We start from the raw sequence: 23349 nt of genomic DNA, 5'->3' as shown, positions 1-23349 counted from the left end.
GAGCAAGCAAAATTACAGTCTTTGTCAAATGCAGTTGATGGTAAAATCTCCAAAAGTTCAAATCGAATTAAAGAAAGCGACGATAAAAGGTAACAAGAGAAGTAGTGAAGAAGATTGTTTCTCAGATGCTGATGAATCATCAGTGATGATGACGAGAATGATGATTATAATCAAAGCGACGAAGTCAGTTGGAGTTTGAAAAATTGATGTCTACTCAGAAACAATGTCTCAGAGGCCAGATAATCAATTACGTAAAAAGACTATACGCGGAACTTGCTTGTCACACCAATAAACTAAAATGAAATGCAGCGAAGAAAGCACAAAAAAAAATAACGGGTATAAAAATAAAATAAAGAAGGAAGCAAAATTGGGTGGTCGGGCTGTATAATTTTGCAAGCCATTGACTGATTATGAGCGGCCCACTGAATGCCGATTTGTTGGGGCAAAGCCGAAGAAACGGTGAATAAAATTGCAATGAAAAACAAGAAAGGAAGCTAGCTTCGGCAAACCGAAGCTTATATACCCTTGCAGATCATTCTATTAATTTACAAATCGCAAAAATGTTAAATTTCTTATTATTTCACATTAATTTTTCGATCGTTTCTATCACAGCTATATGATATAGTAGTTCGATTTTTTAAAAATTAAAATCGAAATTCGGAAATATTTCAAAATAGTCATATCCCAGAGAAGAAGGGAATGTAATAAAAACCAACAAAGATATAATTTTTTCCCATTAATTTCCATTTAATTTTTCGACCGTTCCTATGGCAGCTATATGATATAGTGATCCGATTTAAAAAACAAAAAAACCGAAATTCAGAAATATATAGAAAAAAATATTCCCAAGAGAAGAAGGTAAAATTTAAAAAAACACCGGAGCTAGAATTTTTTTACGTTTTTTTTTTTTTGATCCTTCCTATGGGAGCTATAAGATATAGTTGTCCGATCCTGTTGGTTCCGACATATATACTACCTGCAATAGAAATACGACTTCTACGAAAGTTTCATCCCGATAGCTTTAAAACTGAGAGACTAGTTTGCGTAGAAACGGACGGACAGACGGACAGACGGACGGACAGACGGACAGACGGACAGACGGACGGACAGACGGACAGACGGACGGACAGACGGACAGACGGACATGGCTAGATCGACTCGTCTTGTGATGCTGATCAAGAATATATATACTTTATGGGGTCGGAAATGTCTCCTTCACTGCGTTGCAAACTTCTGACTGAAATCATAATACCCTCTGCAAGGGTATAATTAATGAAAATGAGCAAGAAACCTGAAAAAAGAGGGACGTATAAGCGCCTATGAAACCGAACTAGGAGGCATTGAAAAAAGAGGAAGCAATGTCAAAACGTCGAGTCATATATCATATACCCTAACTTTAATAAATCAATTAATATTTAAATATATTTTATGACTGGGGGTTTAAAAAAAAAAACAAAACAAAAACATTTTATTTTTCCTTGCAAGAGTATAAAAATTCAATTTTTCTTCTTTAATCAACCATACTTTTTTACAATTTAATAGCCGAGGTCGATGAATACGGTAAATGTTGGTGATTGTTTCCTAGTTTTTAAAAGTTAAACAATATTTTAAGTGAATTATAGCAATTAAATTATGGTCATCTTGATGAGAACAGGAATAGAAGTTAAGTTGACTAAAGTCAATTATTTTCAAGAGGTTGTTAAGCCTGGTTAAGTTAATTATAGCAAGTTCAGGTAAGCAACTTCTCAATCTTCATTTTAATCCTTAAGGCTGAGGCGTAACCGTCGTCTTCACTTGTTTACATTAAAACGTCCTTACAGCACCACATCGCTACTACACGCGTTTCCCAAGGAAAACGCCACAAAGTCTGAGTTTCCCTCAACTCAAAAAGTTATCAACGCAACCCGAGAGCTAAACTTAGTTTTCCTGAGCGAATCAATTCCTCCCACCCAGCGAGAAACTAGGGAATAGATGTGGAAGCAAGACTACAGAATACAGAGGCGAGTAAATAATAATAATAAAAAAAACAAGAAAGGAAGCTAGCTTCGGCAAACCGAAGCTTATAAACCCTTGCAGATCATTCTATTAATTTACAAATCGCAAAAATGTTAAATTTCTTATTATTTCACATTAATTTTTCGATCGTTTCTATCACAGCTATATGATATAGTAGTTCGATTTTTTAAAAATTAAAATCGAAATTCGGAAATATTTCAAAATAGTCATATCCCAGAGAAGAAGGGAATGTAATAAAAACCAACAAAGATATAATTTTTTCCCATTAATTTCCATTTAATTTTTCGACCGTTCCTATGGCAGCTATATGATATAGTGATCCGACTTAAAAAACAAAAAAACCGAAATTCAGAAATATATAGAAAAAAATATTCCCAAGAGAAGAAGGTAAAATTTAAAAAAACACCGGAGCTAGAATTTTTTTACGTTTTTTTTTTTTTGATCCTTCCTATGGGAGCTATAAGATATAGTTGTCCGATCCTGTTGGTTCCGACATATATACTACCTGCAATAGAAATACGACTTCTACGAAAGTTTCATCCCGATAGCTTTAAAACTGAGAGACTAGTTTGCGTAGAAACGGACGGACAGACGGACGGACAGACGGACAGACGGACAGACGGACGGACAGACGGACAGACGGACGGACAGACGGACAGACGGACATGGCTAGATCGACTCGTCTTGTGATGCTGATCAAGAATATATATACTTTATGGGGTCGGAAATGTCTCCTTCACTGCGTTGCAAACTTCTGACTGAAATCATAATACCCTCTGCAAGGGTATAAAAAAGATGCAAGCTAACGTATAAATATGTATGGTGTATAAATATATATATGGCAATTTTATTTCGAGCGCTGTCAGGGAGAGAAAGAGAAGAATTTTGGTGAAAAGCGAAGTCAGAAATTGGATTATATTTTCCAAATGGTTTCTTTGAGTCGGAAATTATTTATTCATAGGCATATTTGTTGCAATTGCTGTCTGTATATATTAAAGCTCCTAAAGAAGTTCGCGTTATTACTGATAACATCCTTTTACAAAATAAAAACCATAAAATAAAAACCACAAACTTCATAGATTAAAGTTCGGTTTTCTGAGTATTAAATTTCCACAATTTCGCTATGGAAGCAATTAAAATGGAACTTCCTGATTTTAATGTTTTTTTTTTTATTTTTGTGTAATATTTCCCTAGTTAGTACCGTACTGGTATTTTCCACTGCTTTCCAGTTTATGCTGTTACCCCACTGCCTGTTTCCACTGCCACTGCTTCTTTTTCAGCTTTTTGTGTGATTTATTTCTGTTGCATTTCGAGGCCAACAACGGGCAAACATGCCAGGTACTATCTTCTCTTCAATGCATTGAAATGAGACGTTGGCTGGTCAACTTTTCAATGCTCGCTGGTTGGTGGTTCAAATGTGTGTGTGTAGTTTTGTGTTTTTTATTTTTCTTTCAGCAAGAGTTTTTGGCTTTCGTTGGGTTTGCTGTTGTGTTTTTCTTTATTTTGGCTGCTCCAAATAGAAAAAAGCTGTTTTGATTTTCTTTCTACTTCGGTCAGTTTGTAGATTAGTTTTTCATCCGTTTAAATTGGAATCACAAAATTACTTTATGGATAAAATAAACTATTTTAACAAGTTCAACAGACTGAACTTAATCTTAAAGCTAAACAATCTTTCATTCAATTTTGTTATTCAGAGTAAATTAAAGATTAAATACGTTTCAAAGATTTTGAGAGTAAAATTGCCTTTTACCTAATAAATGGCCAAGTCAATTTTGCTTCGAATAAAATGTATAAACCAGTTCAGTCAAATCTTGTTTGTGTTGCACGTAAATTCGCTTTTCTATTTTTCTGCTCAACTTGGGGATGAAGGTCAAACTGAAAATTGTTTTTCCTCAACAGAGTTCCCTTCCCTCCCTTTCTGTTTTTCTTGCTTCTCGTCTTCTGCTTAACTGAGTTCTAAGGTGCTTATAATGGGTGTAGTGTATAGCAAGCCAAATAAGTGAAAAAATAAGTACATAGAAGCGTTTGATAAAGAAAGAACCTTGAAGAGTACAAGAAAATTTACGAGTATATTACAAGTGATTTTCTTAGAAAAGATAAAAAGTTGGTTTGCCGAAATATCGATATCGATTTTATTATGGTTAGGAAGTTCTGTTAAAATTTTAATTTTTCTAAGTGTGATCAAAAATATTTTTACGCATGGCTAAACAAATAAATAAATGAAAATTCGTGCAGATGATACTAAAATATTTTACGACAATAAAATCTCAATCACAAATACATTTCCTTACAAAAAAACGACAACAATTTGAATATGTTCAACAATATGTTGAAAATGTTTATATTTTTTCCCCTCAGCGCAACAACAAAGCAGCAAACATGCCAATTTTAGCGCAAATAAATGCGAGAAATGAAAAAAATGTGACAAATAAACAAAACAAAAAGTGGAAATGGGAAAGAGGGTGTGTGGGTGTGAAAAAAGAAAAACACATAATAAATACAACGCTCAATTGTGTCAACAATCGCAAATACAATTGTTGGCCGCAAATTCTATGCTGGGTATGTACGTATATTGTCCCCACTTTTCCCCCTCCTAAATTCTGATAATGCTGCCGGGCCCCAAGCTGCCCACAACCTCCTCCCCTTTTTGCAAGTCTGCTCTGTCTGGACACGTTTCACAAACAAATGAATTCGTTAAAATTTATAGTGCACATGCAAATTGCTCTGAAAAGCGATTGCGGAGCGGCAAGTTGGCTGAGGGCGAAAATGGCATGGTTCAATTTTCGGGGTTAAATGGAAACCAAATTGAAATCGTTGAAAATGCAGGTACTAATATTAGCGATGAACGGCATGAATGGGAAATCGAGGGACGATTGCAAAGACAGACAAGCACAAAGCACTAAAATCAGAAACGCATCAGCGAGCGAATTGTTGTTCACGCTCTATTAAACGAGGTCTCAAAAAGAGGGATGAGCGGAAATTAGGAAGAGTTGGCAACAAAAGGTTAGACTTTTAGAGCCATTCCAACTACAATCACAGCTTTCGCGTTTTGTGCACCTTCTTCATATTATGCCAGATCGGCTAAAATCATTCTAGTGGCTTGCTTTGCACTTGGCTGGAACGAGCCATGAATGGATCGTAAAAATGGTCTTTAATTTAACAACAAGAGGAGGATACATGTGGAAAAATATTTTTATCTTTTTATGAGAGTATAAGATTAGAATAAGCAAATAATATCTACATTAAAAATTTAGTGTTACCAACGTGATATATTTGATTATTTCACTTGGTATGGTCTCACTTAAAATATAATAATGAGTGTAGAAAAATACGGGTTTTCGCCAGGTGTAAGTGCAGTTACCAATTCGATTGACCTTAACACACCTTTCCTCTTCTATCTAACCCTTCACCCGCCCCCATTTCCACATATACTGAAGCACGTGATTGGGGTCAATAATTTACCAGACCGTCCAACTTATGAATGTACCTCGAAATTTATCAGGAGATGAGTAGAAAGGCTATCTTGATATCTTGCACCTCCAAATTAATTTAGCCAATTAACTTTAGCTACCATAAATCTGTTATGAACTCGATGTTTATTGAATTAAAGCCAGTGCGCAAAAAGGGCGGACTGTGAATAAGAAAGATAGAAGTGGTAGCAGCATATAGAGCAGTAATTCAACATAGAAGCCAAGCTCGTATAACTTTTTTCTGTATATTTTGCCTTTTCTTTTGGCCTCTTTCGATTGTTTTGAACTTTTATCAACGTCGTCACATCTGCGCTCCGTTGGTTGCGACTCTATTTTTTTTTGTATTTTGGGCATCTATTTTACCGCGTTTTGTTTTTATTATTTATGCTGCTGTTCGTTTGCCATTTTCCATTTGGGGTTTGTTTCTATGTGAAGGCCGCGGCGGTGGAACTTCCACCACAAATAAATTGAGATGAGAGGTGCATAAATTATAATGGATTTGTTTACCTTTCGCCTATTGCTTTGCAATTTATTGCTTTAGCATAAGACGCCATTAATCAATTGGTAAAAATCTGGTAATAATACTGGGACAACATTAAGTAGGCGTCATAATTAAATTCATGAAAATAGGATTAATTTAACAAAATCCAAAATAAAGAATACATTAGTATATATTCCGAATGCTGTCTAATATGACACTTTTTCAATTACTATAGATTCAGAGTGCCGCCATCTGGAGGAATTTATTTTTTTCAAATCGTTTATAGAATAAAAGGAAACTGAAAGTCGACCTTCATCAGATGCTAATTTCTTATATTTATTTCCTTTTGGATAAGTTTTATAAAATATTTTTTTCATAGTGAACAGTTCTTAATAAATCGGGTGCATTGCTTTTCCAGTCTGCGAACATCTTAATTGATGATAGCAAGAATATGTAAATTTGAAAGGAATGGAGAGTAGACAGCTCAAGGCGCCACATGGACACGCAAAGGCAAGTAAACAAAGTGCGTACGTACATATGTATGTGTGTATATCGGGGGATGGAATCTACATAAGGTAGTCGGTCATCTCGATTTCACTTCTATTCAATTCCATATCATCACCACCGGTGGCATCTCACACTCTGTCATATTGTATTGTACGAGGTCAAAATGTTATCTCTGACACCGCAATGAGCTTTAACCTCGCCAGAGTATTTCATAATATAACTAAGCTTTTCAATTAACCTCGAAGCGAAAGAAAATAACTTATTGATTCGAGCCTAATTGTTTTATTCCCTGAACTTTTAATTAATATGTCTTATGCACTTGTCGACTTAGTGATTTGCAGCATCATACTTTTCATTTCTGGGGTTCTTATAAAGTGTGTTCCTAAAGAGATGCATCAAGTATTAAGAGAACAAAATTAAAGCAATACATTGCATTGTATAAGGTCAAAGAAGCTCAGCATCGAAAATTATAGGTTTCTGTGTCAAGTTACCTTATGCAAAAACAAAAAATGTGTGCATTAAGGATAAAAATACTCATACGACACGCTTTATTATTGGTTAAACAACTAGTAACAACTATATAGTCAAGGCTCTAGGTTGAAGTAAAATCTTTTGTGATTAGATCCTTGGTTTTTAAAAATTGTTTCTGCGTAGAAAGTTTAAATGATTATTTAAATGCCAAGGATAAAACTATTTGTATAAACCAAACATTCTTTATTTCTGAAATGTGTTTTTACGGTTACGTCTATTTTTATTTTCTTCTTAATAAGATTGAAAGGATTTATAGTCCGAACATTCAATCTGCCAATAAAATTCTCCCAAAATAGTTGAAGCTTTCAGCACTTTTTTCAAGGGTTTGGCAAATCGCAAAATGCGCTTAACTTTTTGAATAGCGCAAAAAGGGGAATGAATTGGGTGGAAAGGATTGGTGGCGCTAGCTGGAAAGCGAGTGGAATGCTAATGTATGCGATGTACACGCCATTTGGCGCTTTGTATTTGGGCACCGACACCATTTTGAACTGACCTTGATTGTGGGCGGCCCTAAGGGATGAGGCTAGAGGGTAATGCGACCTACAATGCAGCTCTTAAAAAGCAAAGGGAGCAGCCTTGATGGAGTGCCAAACAAAGTAATGGGTATCTGATAGTCGATAGCGTCACTTTTTGTTGCAATATTTGTTTAAGTCTTGGCACCTTTTAACTTAAAATGACTATAAAAATTTCATATTTTTGGATAAAGATTTTACTTATGTAATTTTTTAATTTTAAAGCATTTTTAACAAACAAAACAATTTATGTTTGATATCCCTAGTCACAATACGTAGTTAATTTTTAAAAGACCTTCTGATCTTTTTTGCTGACGTGGCACATCAAAATGTTGACCAAATAATTCAATGCTTACGTCCTCTGCGTATCTTGGTCTAGCATAATGAACATTTAAGGTTCTTTATCTTTCGTTTTTAAACTCCGTAAGTCAAATTAAATCGGCGTTCCTTGCGTTTCTTGTGCAAACACTTCAAATTCCTATTTGCAAGTTATTTAAACAATTGATAGGCTTGCTATCTTGTCATACGCTGGATATTTCAATCGATTCGATTCATCCGATCATGAGTCCGCAGCCCAGTCGAAAGGTGTTTTTCAGGTGATTCATGCGACCGCTGATGGCCAACGAAAAGGGCAGTGGTTGCAGGCGTTTCTCGAGGACGCCGGCAATGTGCCAGTTCGAGTCGAGACTGCCGCGGAACACCAGATCCGCCTTGGGAAGATCCACCTGATAGGCCACAGTGGCCGTTGATTCTTGCAGGCGCAGATTCGTCTCCACCTCGACTCCGATCTGCAGCTGATCACTGGCCTTCTGGTAGTAGCTGAGATGGAAGCCACCGGGTCCCAAAGTGCAGGCCCACACGGAATCACCGGCGGCATAGCGACCCACCGCCGATAACACAGCCACTTGGCGTCCAGGAACATTGGGTCCGTATTGGTAGGCCAACTCCGATCCGAGGGCTAATTTCCGGCTGACTGACTGCAAGTACTGGCAAACAATCACTCCGGAACCCGTCAGGATGCCCGGGTTGCCCAGGGTCAGGGATATTGTATAGTCTTTGCCGCGATAGTCCCCCGTCAGCTGGGTAGCCACCAACTTGGAGTCCTGGAACTGCGAGGCAAACTTACATCTCAGTCGAGAGGTCAGCTGATGGATCACGTTGGCGTTGAGATTGCCCAAAGGATCGATTTCACCGAGGAGAACTGGAAAGGCCTCATTGGGACCGTATTGCTTGGTTCCCACATACGTGGCTCCAAAGCGATAGCCACTGGGCGCCGACGAGTTCATGTTGATGGTGTGCGTCACTTGGAAGTGGTTACTCAGCCCCTTGTTCAGCATGATCTTGGCGCCCTCGAAAGTGTTCGCCTGAATGTCGCGACAGCGACTGTGCAGCTCCTCCACGGTTCCGGGATTTGTCAGCTCCGTTCTGCGAGCCTCCGCTTCCAACTCCTTCAGCATCTGTGGCGGCATTTCGGTGGAGGGAACTGTAGACGCTGCTTCTGGCAAGCGTAATCCGGAGGAGACATTGCCACGCCCACGAGTGGAGCCTCCGCCTTCGGTGGACGCCATCACGTTTCCCATTTTCGAAAGATGAGGAGGGTTTATATGCAAATATCAACGTGCCTGTCGAAATATGTTTTTGTTTCGGCGTTGTATATGTGTGTAATACTAAAACTTCAAAATAACTATGAAAATAAAATCATGTGCTGTTAAGGGCCAAAGTTCGATTTAAAATTCTCTGACACAAATGTATAAAATTCAGGAAAAAATCCTTCGTTTATTAGTTATGTAACCTAGAAGGTAAAATCATGTCAGGTTTCAGGTAAAGTTACCCGATAACATGTAATACAAATTTATTTGCCGCCGCTCTGCCAACACACACAGTATACAACAACGGTCGACACAAATCACTCACAAAAGAACAAAATTTCCACAAGTCATTGTTTGCTCTGCTTCTGCTGGCTTTAATTAAATAGAAATTCAAGGCAGAAAGAAAACCAATATTAATCATTATCTACACAGGTAAATTGGTAAACTAATATCCTAGTAACGACACAAGAAAATTAGTTTCGAAAGGGACAGAGAAACCATATAAAACGTAGCACATCTTGACATGCCTAAAGCAATGTGGAAAATAATTACACATTTGTCATACCCACTCCTCTGGATTTTCCCTTATTAATTCATTATGAATAAACGCATGGGATATTTCTAAAAGCGAATCAATCAGTTTGATAATTCATCACACAAAAAAAAACTTTAATTAAGCATGTGGACAATTCCATTGTATAGACACCGTTGTCATCAAATTGTTGTTAAATTTTGTTCATAATCTCTACGTTAAGAAAGCCAATAAAGATAATTATTAACAAAAGGGATCCTTAGTGCTAAAGATTATATATATATAGAGATTAAGGTATATAAATTAAGATTTTCATGACATTTAAAGATAATTCAGCAAAATTTTAGGGTTGGTTTTTGCAATTTCTGGAGAATGGCAAGGTTTTTGTTAGCTTTCGAACATTTTCAGTAGTAAACCGCAATATACCAAATGTAAAAGCAAGTGACAGCAGGTGCAAACCGCAGTGCACAATTAGCACTACGTTTTCTGTGTAAATTTTGACTGTATACCTGAGCACTTTGGCAAATATTTTCGTACTCTGGAATTTTGTGGTTCCGAACACAGAGACATAAAGATGCTTGGTTAATTTCTGTCGTTTTAAGAGAGGCGTGGTTTCTGGCAGACGTTTAAGGTTGGAATATAAAATAAAGGACTCGATCCCTTGTATATCATTAAAATTTAAAAACTGTTGTTAATTTTATGTTACCTTTAAGTCATATCCTTGCCCATTCTACGCCTTTCTCTCTCAATTCACAACACGTGCACTATTAATTTGGCTCATTTAACTAACTGAACATATTAAATGCACGCGTTCTTCGCCCAACGGAAAACCACCGAGCGGAAGAGAAAAGTATCGATAAGCGGTGGGTGGCTGATGAGGGCAGCGCTCATTAACTGCACGCCATTGGGATGTGGAAATGTTCGCCTGCCTTTTCCTGATTTCTTTAAAGGCTAGGTTCCTTTAATGAAAAAGGTTGTATACCACACATAGCCCTCCCCATCGTAAATATTTATGTTCGCTTCAATTTATTGCCTTTTGGGATGTTGAAAATAAATGTGAACTGAAGGCTTAAGAGAAAGGTATCCTTCGTGTAAGTTATAACGACCTTCGAGTTATAGAATGCATTTTATGAACATTTACACTCTCTGTTGCCAATAAAATTAGTTTAAAGAAGTTTAACTGCAATTAGTTTATTGTTTACATTATTATGTTTCTGTTAATTGTTTTGTTGGACCTTCTTTTTCAAGGCGGGACAAACTTTTTAATAATTTTTCAGCTGAAATCTTCGCCACTTTTAGACCATAATCACCCAAAACGTACATAAAGAACCGAAACGTTAACATAACTTTCACCTACTTATAGAGAAATCCTCTTAAAGTGACTAAAACTGAAAGAGGGAGATAAGTAGGGACGCAGGAAAACATACTTTATGCCTATCAAGCCCAAGACATCTCCTTCTTGGCCCACTCATATACCACATACTTAATACACTTTTGGCCCAGAATCGGGAAGGCAAAAGTCGGGCAACTTTATTTTCTCACAAACACAGTAAACAAACTTCATCGGCACCCCCACCACCAGCTCATACATACGCAAAAAAAAAAGCTCATTGACTTAAAGATATAGCCCAAGTTTGCTACAAGTTTCAACTAGCGGGGGACTGAAAACATGGGGGGGCTACCAAGGGTCGTTTGGATGGAGTGGGTGGGTGGAAAACTTGCCAAGAAAATATTGCCGACGACATCCGCTTTCCGTTTGGAGACGCCGAGCATCGCTGTTGGTTGCGTGTCAGAAGAAGTCGTCCTGGGACCGTTACAAAAGCTAATAAACGCACACCAACTTACACACAGCAACTGAGCCACTCAGAGAAATTAAAGGATACCCCATGGCAAAGGATGTTAAAGTAATAAAGGAAAGAAATGAAGAATTGTTAAAAACATAGGTATAGAAAATTTATAAACCAAGTGGATTCAGTTTATGTTATATAAGATAGTCCTGTGGCATTTTGAATGAAGATTGGTTTTTACATACCTGATTGGTACAAATCTGATCAAAGATTTCTGAAAATAAATAAAAAATACTTGTTTTAAAATAGAGATATTTTTAAATAATTGATTAAAATTTAAGTGAGTCAAAGCATTTTCTTCTTTAATGCTATAAAGGAGAATTCTTTTCAGTGCATGGACATTGTGTGCTTGGGTCGCAGGACACACACTCATTGTGTCTCATTTGCGAGCGGCACATTGAATGCAAATGGCGCAAATTCAAATTACAAACCAACAATTTCCGCAAAATATAGTAGCTGGGCTCTGCTGTCGATTTTGTTTCATGCTTTAGCCGCTTCTCAGCCATTTCAAATAAACCGCTCACACCCACCAGCTAATATCAAACCATCCAACCTAATGTTCATTGTTTTCCCTCATGTACAGTTAATTGCATGTTTTATGAGGGCGGGCGTATATAAGGCATGGTTGGGTTTGAAATGCTTGTTCATGTTCGTTTTTATTTAATTTGGTATTTTATCGTTGTTTTGTGATTTAAGACAGACATATCTCTACAATTCAAACAATTGGTTTGATGATAAACTTTCATCTAGTAATCATCATTGAAAAGCATTAGAAATGCATGATGAACTGTATTGACCATTATTAACAGAATTATGAACAGAAAATATGAAAAGTCTTCCCTTTTGCAAGTCGAAACTTCGTTAGTAAATTATTCCGCCAAATTGAGTAAAAATGCAATTATCTTTTCCTGAAGCGACATAAAAGGGTCCTCACCTGCGCTTGCACAAAAACAATCTCAATGGCGAGAAAAAATATCGATAGCGAAAAAGAGATGGACAGACGATGTGCCATAAATGATAATTCATTAGCAAATACATATGCATATTCACATATGCAGCTTTTCCACACTTCACCAACTTCCTGTCTTTTCCCTGTTCGAACAAAATCAATAACACCATTCGACGGCCACAAAGCTCTTCTCTCAAAGCACAGCCTCAATAAAGAGAAATCAACTGAACACAACACAAGTACATTACAAAGTCAGTTTTTTAGAAGAGTCGGTGGCAGTGGCGGATCTAGGATTTTATTGTGGGGGAGGGAAATCTAGAGAACCACTTCATAGTCATCCATTTTCGGCATATACTCCTTTCCTCACAAAAGTACTTTATTGAAGCAAAATCACCTTAAGAGGATTATATACACTCAAAATAAAATTAACCCTAAAGTCAAGGAAATCGCCCTACTTTTGTCTTCAAGACAAGCTAGCCCTAAATTTTAGGGTCACATTTTTCTATATTTTTGATTTTTTTTTGACGTCATATTTCTAAATTTTAGGGTAATTTTACTAAATTTAAGGGCAAAAATTTCTAAAAAGTAGGAAATTTTCCTAAAAATTAGAAATTAAAAACAAAACAAAAAAACATGTTCAATCATGATTTTTTTTGTATATACGTTTATATTATGTACTCCTCCCTATGTACATATGCAGGCGTTGTGTGTCTTGTATATTGTGAATGTTAAAGGTTATGTATTTATTATTATGTATTTGCACTTGGATTTCTTATGTAACCAAAGCCAAATGTGGTTGTAAATGTGGACTACGGGACTACGGGACTGCGGGGGAATGGGGGAATGTATAAATTATGATTAGTTAATATTTTATCTTCATGAAAAAAACTTACAATTTTTACTTGTCCGTCGTGAGAATCGAACCCGGGTCTCCCGCGCGAGGAGCGAACGGCCTACATACTGGGCCATTGTAGCACATAAATTTGTTGTGGCAAACCGAGCATTGTATGTAAAGGGTGAAGCGGACAACACATTTGAATACTAATTGCATAATTTTGACCATTCGCGTTTTACTTATTTACATACGTATATACATATGTATATATTTATGCTAACGCAATTTATATTATGTGTAGTATATAGTAAATAGCTGAATATAAACCTAATTATTTTCAGTTTACCGCTTGCCATCAATAAAAAAACGAATAAAAAAAAGTAAAAAAATAAATAAAAAGAAAAATAAAATAACATTAAAAAAAATTAAAAAAAAAAGGTAAAAAAAATTTGCTCTGGGACTCGAACCCGCGTCGATTCGATTGCTAACCAAGTGCTTTAACCGTCTGCACCACGGGTACAGCCGGCCGGCAGTTGACAAGTTCTGGCATTGAACATTTTGGTGTCCCAGAGCATGTGAAAACAAATATTTCTATTTTTTAGAAAAAATTTCTACTTTTTAGAAAATGTTTCTATTATTTAGGGTTGGTTTCATTTTAGGGTTAGGGCACTAATTTTTAGAAAAGGTGTTGCCAAAATATTTTATTATTTTCGTTTGCCTTTCTATTTTTCAGAAAATAATTTCTAAAGTTTAGGACATTTTTTCTAGATTTTAGGGTGATTTTAGTTCATGGTAACCATTTTCTACATTTAAGAAAAACTTCCTAGATTTGAGAAAAACTTTCTTGACTTAAGAAAAATTTCCTTAGATTTAGAAATAACTTTCTTGTATTTAGAAAAAAGAAATTTTTAGGGCGATTTTCTAAAATTTAGGGTTAAATTTATTTTGAGTGTACTTCACACTGAACTCAATTGCCTTAAATTTTGGCAGGCAGACCGGATGCTTCACAAAAAGTTAATTATTTTGGCATATTGCCTACTTCTTACTTCCCCTTTAACTAGTTTATCTTATAACAGGACAAAAGAATCGATTCCAAAGTGCAGCTTGCATCGTATATGATATCGTCGATGCAGCTAGAGCTCAAGAAACGGTGATTATACCCGTTACTCGTAGAGTAAAAGGGTATATTGTATTCGTGCAAAAGTATGTAACAGGGAGAAGGAAGCGTTTTCGACCCCAAAAAGTATATATATTCTTGATCAGGGTCACTAGCCGAGTCGATCTAGCCATGTCCGTCTGTATGAACGCTGAGATCTCGGAAACTACCAAAGCTAGAATGTTAAGATTTTCCACACATATTCTTGGGCCTCCTACGCAGCGCAAGTTTATTTCAGCCGAGCGCCACGCCTCTCTAACGCCCACAATCGCCCACTAACAATTTTAAAATGTATCCTGCGCCCACATCCTTAAAGATTTCCGAAAAGTATAAATGCAATTTTGTTGTGTAGAAGACATTTTTCAAATCGGACCATTCAATAAAAAGTTATGCGCAATCAAAAAAATGTTATATATCCATCTCCCTCGCGCTCCCTTTAGCCGAGTGATGGGTATTAGATAGTCGGGACACCAAACCGACTATACCGTACTGTCTTGCTTTTAGATTCTAACGTTCCTATCAATTTTCACTCGGTGTGATTTATGGGTGAGAGCACAACGCCATTTGGACACTTTTTTTTTCGATAAATGTGTCGATAGGGAAATAGGTAGCTTGTAGTTTAAACTATCTTATTATTAATTATGCTTTTTTAAATCATGTTTAAAAGGTATGTGATACGTTCCTTTCTTGTTTTTAACTGCCGCGAATACAACAAACCCTTGTACAGGAATGGTAGGCATCTTTCAGAACTGAGAAGATTGAAAAGTAGTAAGAAAAAAAAAGGATGGAGGGAAATTTCCCATCTTCATTTCCATACTAACAAGTCGACCTCAAAATTTTGCATGGATCTGACATGCCTCAAATTGGCCTGCCTGGAGAACCGAGGATATGAGTCTGCCTGCTAGCGTTGTTGTTGCTGTGTCTGTTACACAATATTACGAGTAGGCAGGCTGTAAACAAAGGATGTGCCTGCTACCCAACATAAATGTATTGCATATTGAGGAAAGCTTAGAAGTGGAAAAGGAGCATGGAAACCAGAGGACAAGCCAAAAAATGAAGCAAAAGAGAACGGGGACACATCGTCTAGCGCTATGACTGTGCCAATTTTCATAGCGGCGGACGTTCGTTATTTTTCTGATGTTTGAAGGGCAACCGAATTTTGTACATTTTTATACCTAGTACTCGTAGAGAAGAAAGTAGGGTAGATTTTGTCTATGCAAGTATGTAACACCATAATTGAAAAAAAGGTCTTATCATTAAAAGGTGAGACGTCTACCCATTCTAAATTTTTGAAAATGAAGCCTCCAACACTATTAAAAACCAAACGTAAATAAGTAGTAGCGGGTATTTTGTAGTCGGATGAATTAATTCTTCGTTTTTTCTGACTTTCTGTTGTCTCGGGCCCACAGTTGTTATGGAAAATAAATTGGTTGAGCTTATTTGGTGCACAGGTTGCTCTGATGGGAACGAAATATGACAAGGACACCACCACCAGCCGGCTTACAAAGGAATGGGGCAGTCAAGTATTGAAGGAATACGAAACCGAGCCATGTCAGAGTTTTTCTGGCAGAATTTCAATAATGAAATGGGAATATTTTTTTTTATTAGAACGTTTCGTTAGGTAAGGTGTATATATGTCCATAATTACGTTTAGTTACGTTTAAATAAAGAGCTGAGATGACTCTTTAAAAGCATATAATAAGAATTAAACAGTTATCTTCTTAATTTATCATTTTCTAATTTTATATTTTCCTGTTGGTGGCATTCAGTTCTTTGATTTTTTAAGAAGATCTTAAAATATTGTTTAACATTTTTAAATATTTAAAATTAAATTTTTATTAACGATATTTAAATCCATAGCCACGGTATTCTACTTGTTTGCACTTCAGACTTCCATGCAAACATTTCTTCGCATTGCTCGCCGTTTGATTTTCGCAACCGAAAGAGTTCTGCTGATAAATTGGCCTGCATGTACACATACATATGTAACTATGCGCTTGCTTTTTGAATATTTTGGCACCCGACTCACATTCCAAGGCCTTCATTTAAACAAGAGCTTTTAAAATCGATATTCGTATGCTGAGTGTGTCGGAAAAAATATCGGAATGATAAGCCTGTTGAGACCGGATGAACCTGCACGTACAATCCCACGGAGTATACACATCCACCCTCGCCCGATAGCCTGTGAATTATTTAAACTCGTCTATAGACGACATTAAATGTCTGCCGTTTAACCAATTTTAAACTGAAGATAAGGCAAAACATTTTGTTGACATTTTTAGGTTTTATCTTTTTATACGCTATGGTTAAAGTATATCCGTTAACTTTATTTATTTATTTATAAACAATAGTAGTAAAGAAGGAAAAAGGTTGGCTCTCGCGTACAATTTATATTGATGGACATAAGAAACCCACCCTATATTTTAGAAGTGCCCCTCAACCAATATGCATTTCAAGAAAATTTTAGAATTTATAAAATTTGAATCTTAAACGTAGTCTGCACATTTCTGTTTGGGTCCATGCTTTAATCGAGATTTAGCACATGCCAGAAAAGGGTGGCAGATAAGATGATTAAGTACTTGAGAGCACAGTAAAATGCAATTATATATGGCTCAATATAAATGGTATTTATTTAATTAATTTCCCTTTGTCACTAATTGGAATTTATACTCGTTCTACAGCTCGTTTAGCTAACAGAATTATTGGAAATGGCAATGACATTTTATGTTTTGCTGAATTTTCTTTTTTCTATCGCTGGAAAAGTTGTTCTTTCACAACCACTCTTCTGCGCTTGCTTTCAATGCTCCTTTTTGTAGATGCTGTTTATTTCGTTTTTTTTTTTTGTTTAATTGACTTGAAAACCAGTTTTATTTGTTTGCAGCCAGCAAAAAAGGCAGCGCAACAGCAACAAGCATTAAAAGCAAATATAAATTGTGTGCTGCCTAACTTGGCTCTCGGTTTTGGTTTTGGTTTCAGCTTTCGGCTCTGTTGTCCAACTGGAAAACTTCATACCCTTGCAAAAAGTTATTACGATTTCTATTGGAAAAGTTCGATTCGTTCTTCAGCACCAAAGTTCGTCTGCTTTTTACACTACCTACTATTCTACTGCATGTTTGCTCTATCGCCATCGATCAACATCCTAGTCCCTTAGTGCGCAAACAATATCTGATTTCAAGGGTACGAAAGCTTCGATAAAGGTTGCCTGCCTTTCCATCTTTTATAGTTACCTCTTTTTACACAGCCAGCACACAAACGAGAGACTCTTGCGCTCTTTTTTCTTATCATAATGCGATTATTTTTGGCTGACCAGCGGCGTATAAAAATAAAAGTATAGAAACTTTACGCTATAGCATCAGGCCGTGTGAGAGTGGGTCTGAATTTCAGTCCATGTGGGTATGGTATGGGGTATGCGAGCTCAAAGCTAGAGGAGCTTTAAACTCGTTATTGCCTCCATCGCAAAGCAGCTTGCCGTTTTTCTCTTTCTTACGCCCTCTCCCAGCATTTCTGTTGATGCCGAGAGTCGGATTTTTACGAAATCTGCCCTAACTTGGATTGCCTGCTTTGGGCGCTGTTGTGTTTCTCTTAATTATACATTTGTTCTGGCTCATTTAAGATGTTTTTTGCCTGATGTCAAAGTGCCAATCGCCGTTAGGTCTGAACCGAGTATAGGAAAGCAAATTGGTCTCTATAGAGTCTATAGACATAGGTTATTCACACAACTAATAATGAATGATTTTTAATTGGAACGCAAAATACGTTTATTGTACGCCAAATATATTACATAGATCCAATACTTAGACTTTATTCAGTCGATCTTTCATAAGTCGAACTTCATAACTCAAAGTATAATCTATGGTAACGATAATTTAATTTACAAAAATTGTTTTTCTAAAGTCTTACTTTTTTTACTCAAATAATCGTAAAATTTACAAATTCCTCTTTAATCAACTACGTTGTGTGTGTATTTTAGGTCCCTAGTTTTGACAATTTTTTTAAGGGTCTTAATAATAATCATAATAGTATCATTACTTCCACTTTAATTTATTTTAAGATCAACCTTATAAGTAATTTATAATGTAATAATTTATCTAGTACCACGAAAACAAAATTAATTAAAACTAACTAAAAAATCGTCTTAAGGTTATTCTACTGTAGCACTTCTCCCACCTTTTATCTCAATTAAATACATTTGTTTAAATTGTAATTTTTTCACTCTCGTTTCCATCCAAGAATTCTTCTCTATTTTCTCTCAATTCGGTTCTCCGTATTTGTTGCACATACAGGCGTGCGTCAAATGCGCTTGCCTTGTCTAATTTATGCAAATTTAATTGCCGCCAGACTTTTTAATGAAATAGAAACATGCCAAGCGGTTCGTTGGAGGGTGGGGCGGGGGGATTTCAGCGTGGGGGCGTTGCTGGTGGGTACTTTTTTGTTTAGCTCAAGATACTGGGCAGATTGCTAACTTATTGGGGTCAGTACGAAAGCCGCAACGTGCTGTTTTTTAACTTGGTAGGCGATTTAAAAGGCCCGTTTGAACTCACGATTTTTTTGTACGCTTTACTATAATTTATGAAATTAGCTGGCCAGTTTGGCAACGTTTTAATAAGCACATCCAATGAAATTACGAACTAAAACAATCCCACATGACTGGCACCTTTTCAGTTAATCACTTATGAATTAAATACCATTTAAGATATCTGAAGAGGAAGAGAGGCCTCAGCTTTCAGTTTGAAATGCTTTAATTTAGTTGCTTTAATTATTTTCCCGCACCTCTATCCGCTATTGATAAATATTTCTTGCTGTGGTATTTATAGGATTTCCTTTTATTTTGGTTGCTTTTCTTGTTGTTTTTGCTTTTGCTTTTTTGCCCCGTTCATTCGCCGCTCGTTTCAATTCCACTTAGTTTTATTTCTCGCACAGTGGTTCGTCTTTTCGCGGAACGTGCGGACATGGGAAGACACATGGATTTTCTAGAATTTTCAACACTCTCGTCACACTGTTTGCTCTCTGCGTGCAAATGTCGCCGATGTCGACGTTGTTGTTTCGTTGCAAAAGCGAATCAAAAGAAGAAGAGGCGGTTCGCTAAATATCTTTAATTTTTTTTCTGTTGTTGTGCGCTATTTAAACTCGCGCACAGACACAAAAGCACTCACACAGCGACATACACATGTGTAAATATATATGTACCCACACTAGACTGCAATTTTGACACTTGCACTGGGGTGAGAAAAAGGGAGGAACAATCTCGTTTTTTTCCAGCAATACTTACAAATTTTGAAAACTTTTAATTAGCCGCAGCGAAATTGTATGTTTATTTATTTATTTGAGATTTGCCTCCAGCTTTAGTCACTCGTTTACGCACGACTAATCTGGTGGCTCTATTGTTTTGCCGTCGGCCTTTTCACAATTCAGCTGCGGACAGCTGGTGCTGGGTCGCGATATTTATTCTGTTGCTCTTCCGCTCACTCACGGTCCGAATTCGTTCGCGTTTTTTTCCGAAATGAAACGTTTCACTGCCAAGGCGTTGCGCCGTGGTTGGCGTGGAACGATGTGGAAGAGCGGCGGAACACCGGTGGAACAGCGCACAGTATGACAAACTGGTAAAAAGAAGAACTGATTGAGAAACAAATTTTTGAACCATCGATACATGCCAGCAGCAAATATCATGTGTCATGTTGTATTATTACGCTTCTTTTTATCACTGTGAAATAATTTTGGCATCTTGAACTATAAATGATTACTCAATTTATTTATAAAGAAATGATTACGTAGGGTGGGGTTAAATATCACCGAAATTGTGATTACGTAATTTATGTCGAGAGCCCCTTAGCTGAATACGAGCAATGATACACTGCTTAAAACAAGACCCACAATTTTAACAAGAATAAAAAGTAATTAATAAAATATCAGTTTGTGAAACATTAAAAGCACTTTCTCGAGAAACTCTAATATTTTTGATAGTCGCATTTCCGACAATTACAGATAAGAAAATAACTATTTATAAATAAAAGTCCTCGAACCACTGTGCGGCGAGCTGACGGAACGACGGGTCGGTCTGTTCTTTTGCCATTGGTTCGTCGCTCTCGAACGTCTGTCTTACTGGCTCTCTCACTGACCTGACCGACTGACTCACTGTCTCTCCAGCTCTCAGCGAACAAACAGGGAGTTTTTGAACGTGTGTGCGTGGTGTGTGTATTGCGCCATCGCTGTTCGCCTGCGTCGTTCTCTCTGAGCACATTTCGTTTGTTTACTGTTTTTCGTTTTTGCGCTCTATGCTTGTAGGGTATATTTGAATTCGTGATTGTCGGGGAAATTGCTGCGACCGGAATTCGGGAGCAATTCTTACGTACATCAATACAAATTTCGCTTGAAAAGACTTTTGTCATCCCCGATAAACATAGTTTACAGTGTATCTCTTTTTTAATTTAACTTAAAATTACATTTATATTATAAAACTTTGAAATAAAGGGTATACATAAGTCGCTTTCCAGCGATTATATTTTTTTTTTGCCCGAAGAGGTCTTTTGATTTTTTCTTGGGGTTTATGATTTTCATTGCGTTTGATTGTTTTAAATTGAGATTTGTGTGCCAAAGCGGTGCAGCAGTAGTGACGCTTGTCATCTTGTCGATTTTCTGCTGTGTTTTTGCTGTTGCATTTACTTACGAATGTAAATGTGTTGGAAACTTGAAAAATGTATAAAAATTGAATGCAACAATGTACATACATATGAAAACTCTCTGAATAAAACAATAATTTCACGTTTTTGGATAAAATAATTTAATTTCCAAGTATTTTAGGAATTTGAAATCTACCGGGGATGTTTTGGTGAATTTTAATTAGGGGAGTGGGAGTGCTGATGGCCAAAAACTTTCTTGTGTGCTTTCTTATTTTATCTGCTTAAAGCAAGCTCTAATGAATAACGCGCTTACTAACCCAATTAGGGATCGTCTTATTACCTTTCGAAAGGCGTACACATTAGAACGTGTATTTATGTATTTACTTATTTATTGGTACATATGTATGTATGTATCTTTCCGCTGGGGAATACTTTTAAAGATTAAATTTCTTATTCTTTGGGGGACGGCTGGCTAACAGTTATCGAAATTCATTTGAGGAGGCTGGCAAGGCCATGATGAAAACGTTAACCCCCCCATTGGCCTCTCGGTAATTTCCACAGATGGCACACGAATTTCGTCGATGTGAGCTTTAGTCTTAAAATGTTACACTATTTTATTTTTTCTCGTAACCTCCATACATATATCGAACATAAAACGGATCTGATGCTTTCCAGTCCTTAAAGCAACTTTGTCAACCAGTGAGGGCATCATGATCGATAAAAATATTAACAAAAGAGAAGGGGAGCCAGGGCGAAAAAATTGCAAGCGAAACTATAAATAGCGCCACAATGTGATAAGCGGCACAGGCACACATGGAATCATAGAGCGGTCTGTCCCAATTGCCACCGGCGAGTTGAAGAAAGTACATATGTATGTATGTATTCGGAGGAAAATGCTTGATTTGACATAGGCACAGCGGCGGCCATGAAAACAGGTCCCTGGTGACCAACCAACCAGCAATTAGCGTAGGATTGAAACTATAAAAACGTTGACAATCAAAATAATACTATTTCCAGCCAATTATTTCTTGGGGTTAGAGTTCCCCCTGAGAGTTCCAAAAATATTTTTAAAATTTTTTTTGTTTATACATATTTTTGTATGTATGTATTTATATGTCCTAGTGCATACTTATGCAATGTAGAAATTTAGTTGAAGTACATTTTCTTTGGATATACCGTTAAAATGAAATTCTTGTATACGGAGTGTGTCACCGAAATTATTTACAACCGAAATCCGTTATAGTTATGTATGTACATCAATGCACAAAGCCAACCGTCTTCAGATGGAAGAGATTTCTGTGACTCCCGGGATTATGACTTATACTTAGCTTTTTATGCTTAAAAATTGATGTACAATGATCATAAATAATAAAAAATAGTTTATACCATATTTTATTCATTTGTACAATGTATATAGATATGTACATAAATATATATATAATTTTGGCTTCATTCGATGTGCCCATCAAGGTCAGAGCTTTGTAGGTATTTAAGCGAGTGCGATTCACTAATGAGTTTTCGAGCTGACAGATGCACTAGAGTGTATTAAAAATGTGCAAAAGGCTAACAAAAGATTGCCGGCCTCCAACAAAAGCAGAGCTACAACAACTGCAATGGCAATGCAGGAACAGCTCAAACAATGGAGCAAGCGGTTTTCCTCCAACTCTCCCACTCATTCTTCCTTTCTCACTCTCCCAACAATCGGAGAGAAGCAGCGGTAAATCTGGGGCATGCCAAATAATTTAAATCGAAATTAAGCCGATAAATTTGAGCTGTAAAATATTTGTTTGTCTGGTTGTGTATTTGCAGTTAGCATATTGATCGCTCGTTAAAATAGGTAATTAATTAATCCAAAGGCTGAGCTGGAAATTACCTGTGGGTTGGATTGAAATCGGTCATTAGACAGCCATTATAATACCGGGCTTACATTGGTAGTGGTCATATTAGTATCCCATAACATTAATGTTACAGATTATGTCAGCCAATTGAAAACAATTGTACTTATTTGTTGTGGTATATAGGCGGTACAAGGAGTAGGATAAATAATAAATCTTTTAACTATACATTTTTAATATGTTTTTTTTTGGTATAAAAAATCCATTGTACTTTTAACAATTATTTTCCTCGATTTAAAAAATGAGTTAATTTTACGAAACGTATTATTTTTTTAAAATATGAAATCATTTTTCGTCACTAAAGTTAATATAAAATTTTTGTATGTGGATCGTCACTATTTTTTTACCTCGTTAAAAGGTGCTTATATTTTTATAATATAAATATTTTTGAATGCGTGTTTGCCTTAAAAAG

The 23349-nt window shown here is 36.5% G+C and overlaps 2 protein-coding genes across 3 annotated transcripts in view; both read right to left on the bottom strand.

Moving 5' to 3' along the window:
- The window catches only part of bin3 (bicoid-interacting protein 3), a 40488-nt gene that overhangs the window by 13834 nt on the left and 3305 nt on the right, over positions 1-23349 (bottom strand). The window contains exons 1-2 of one of the 2 annotated variants that reach the window (XM_017147808.3): positions 19695-19914; positions 11671-11699 (exon numbers count right to left, since the gene is read on the bottom strand). The gene's annotated coding sequence lies outside the window, so the exon portion shown is untranslated. Of the gene's footprint in view, positions 1-11670; positions 11700-19694; positions 19915-23349 lie in introns of those variants that run through there. The other variant, XM_070214117.1, reaches the window with a different exon arrangement.
- On the bottom strand, positions 7692-9220 carry tomboy40. The gene has a single exon (XM_017147809.3). It carries the CDS (start codon positions 9095-9097, stop codon positions 8069-8071), a length of 1029 nt encoding a protein of 342 aa, XP_017003298.2. The 5' UTR covers positions 9098-9220; the 3' UTR covers positions 7692-8068.

The sequence above is a fragment of the Drosophila takahashii genome, chromosome 2R (genome assembly GCF_030179915.1).
Source record: "Drosophila takahashii strain IR98-3 E-12201 chromosome 2R, DtakHiC1v2, whole genome shotgun sequence".
NCBI lineage: Eukaryota > Metazoa > Arthropoda > Insecta > Diptera > Drosophilidae > Drosophila > Drosophila takahashii.
Note: the sequence above shows the minus strand (reverse complement) of the source record. Positions and strands in the feature narration are given on the sequence as shown.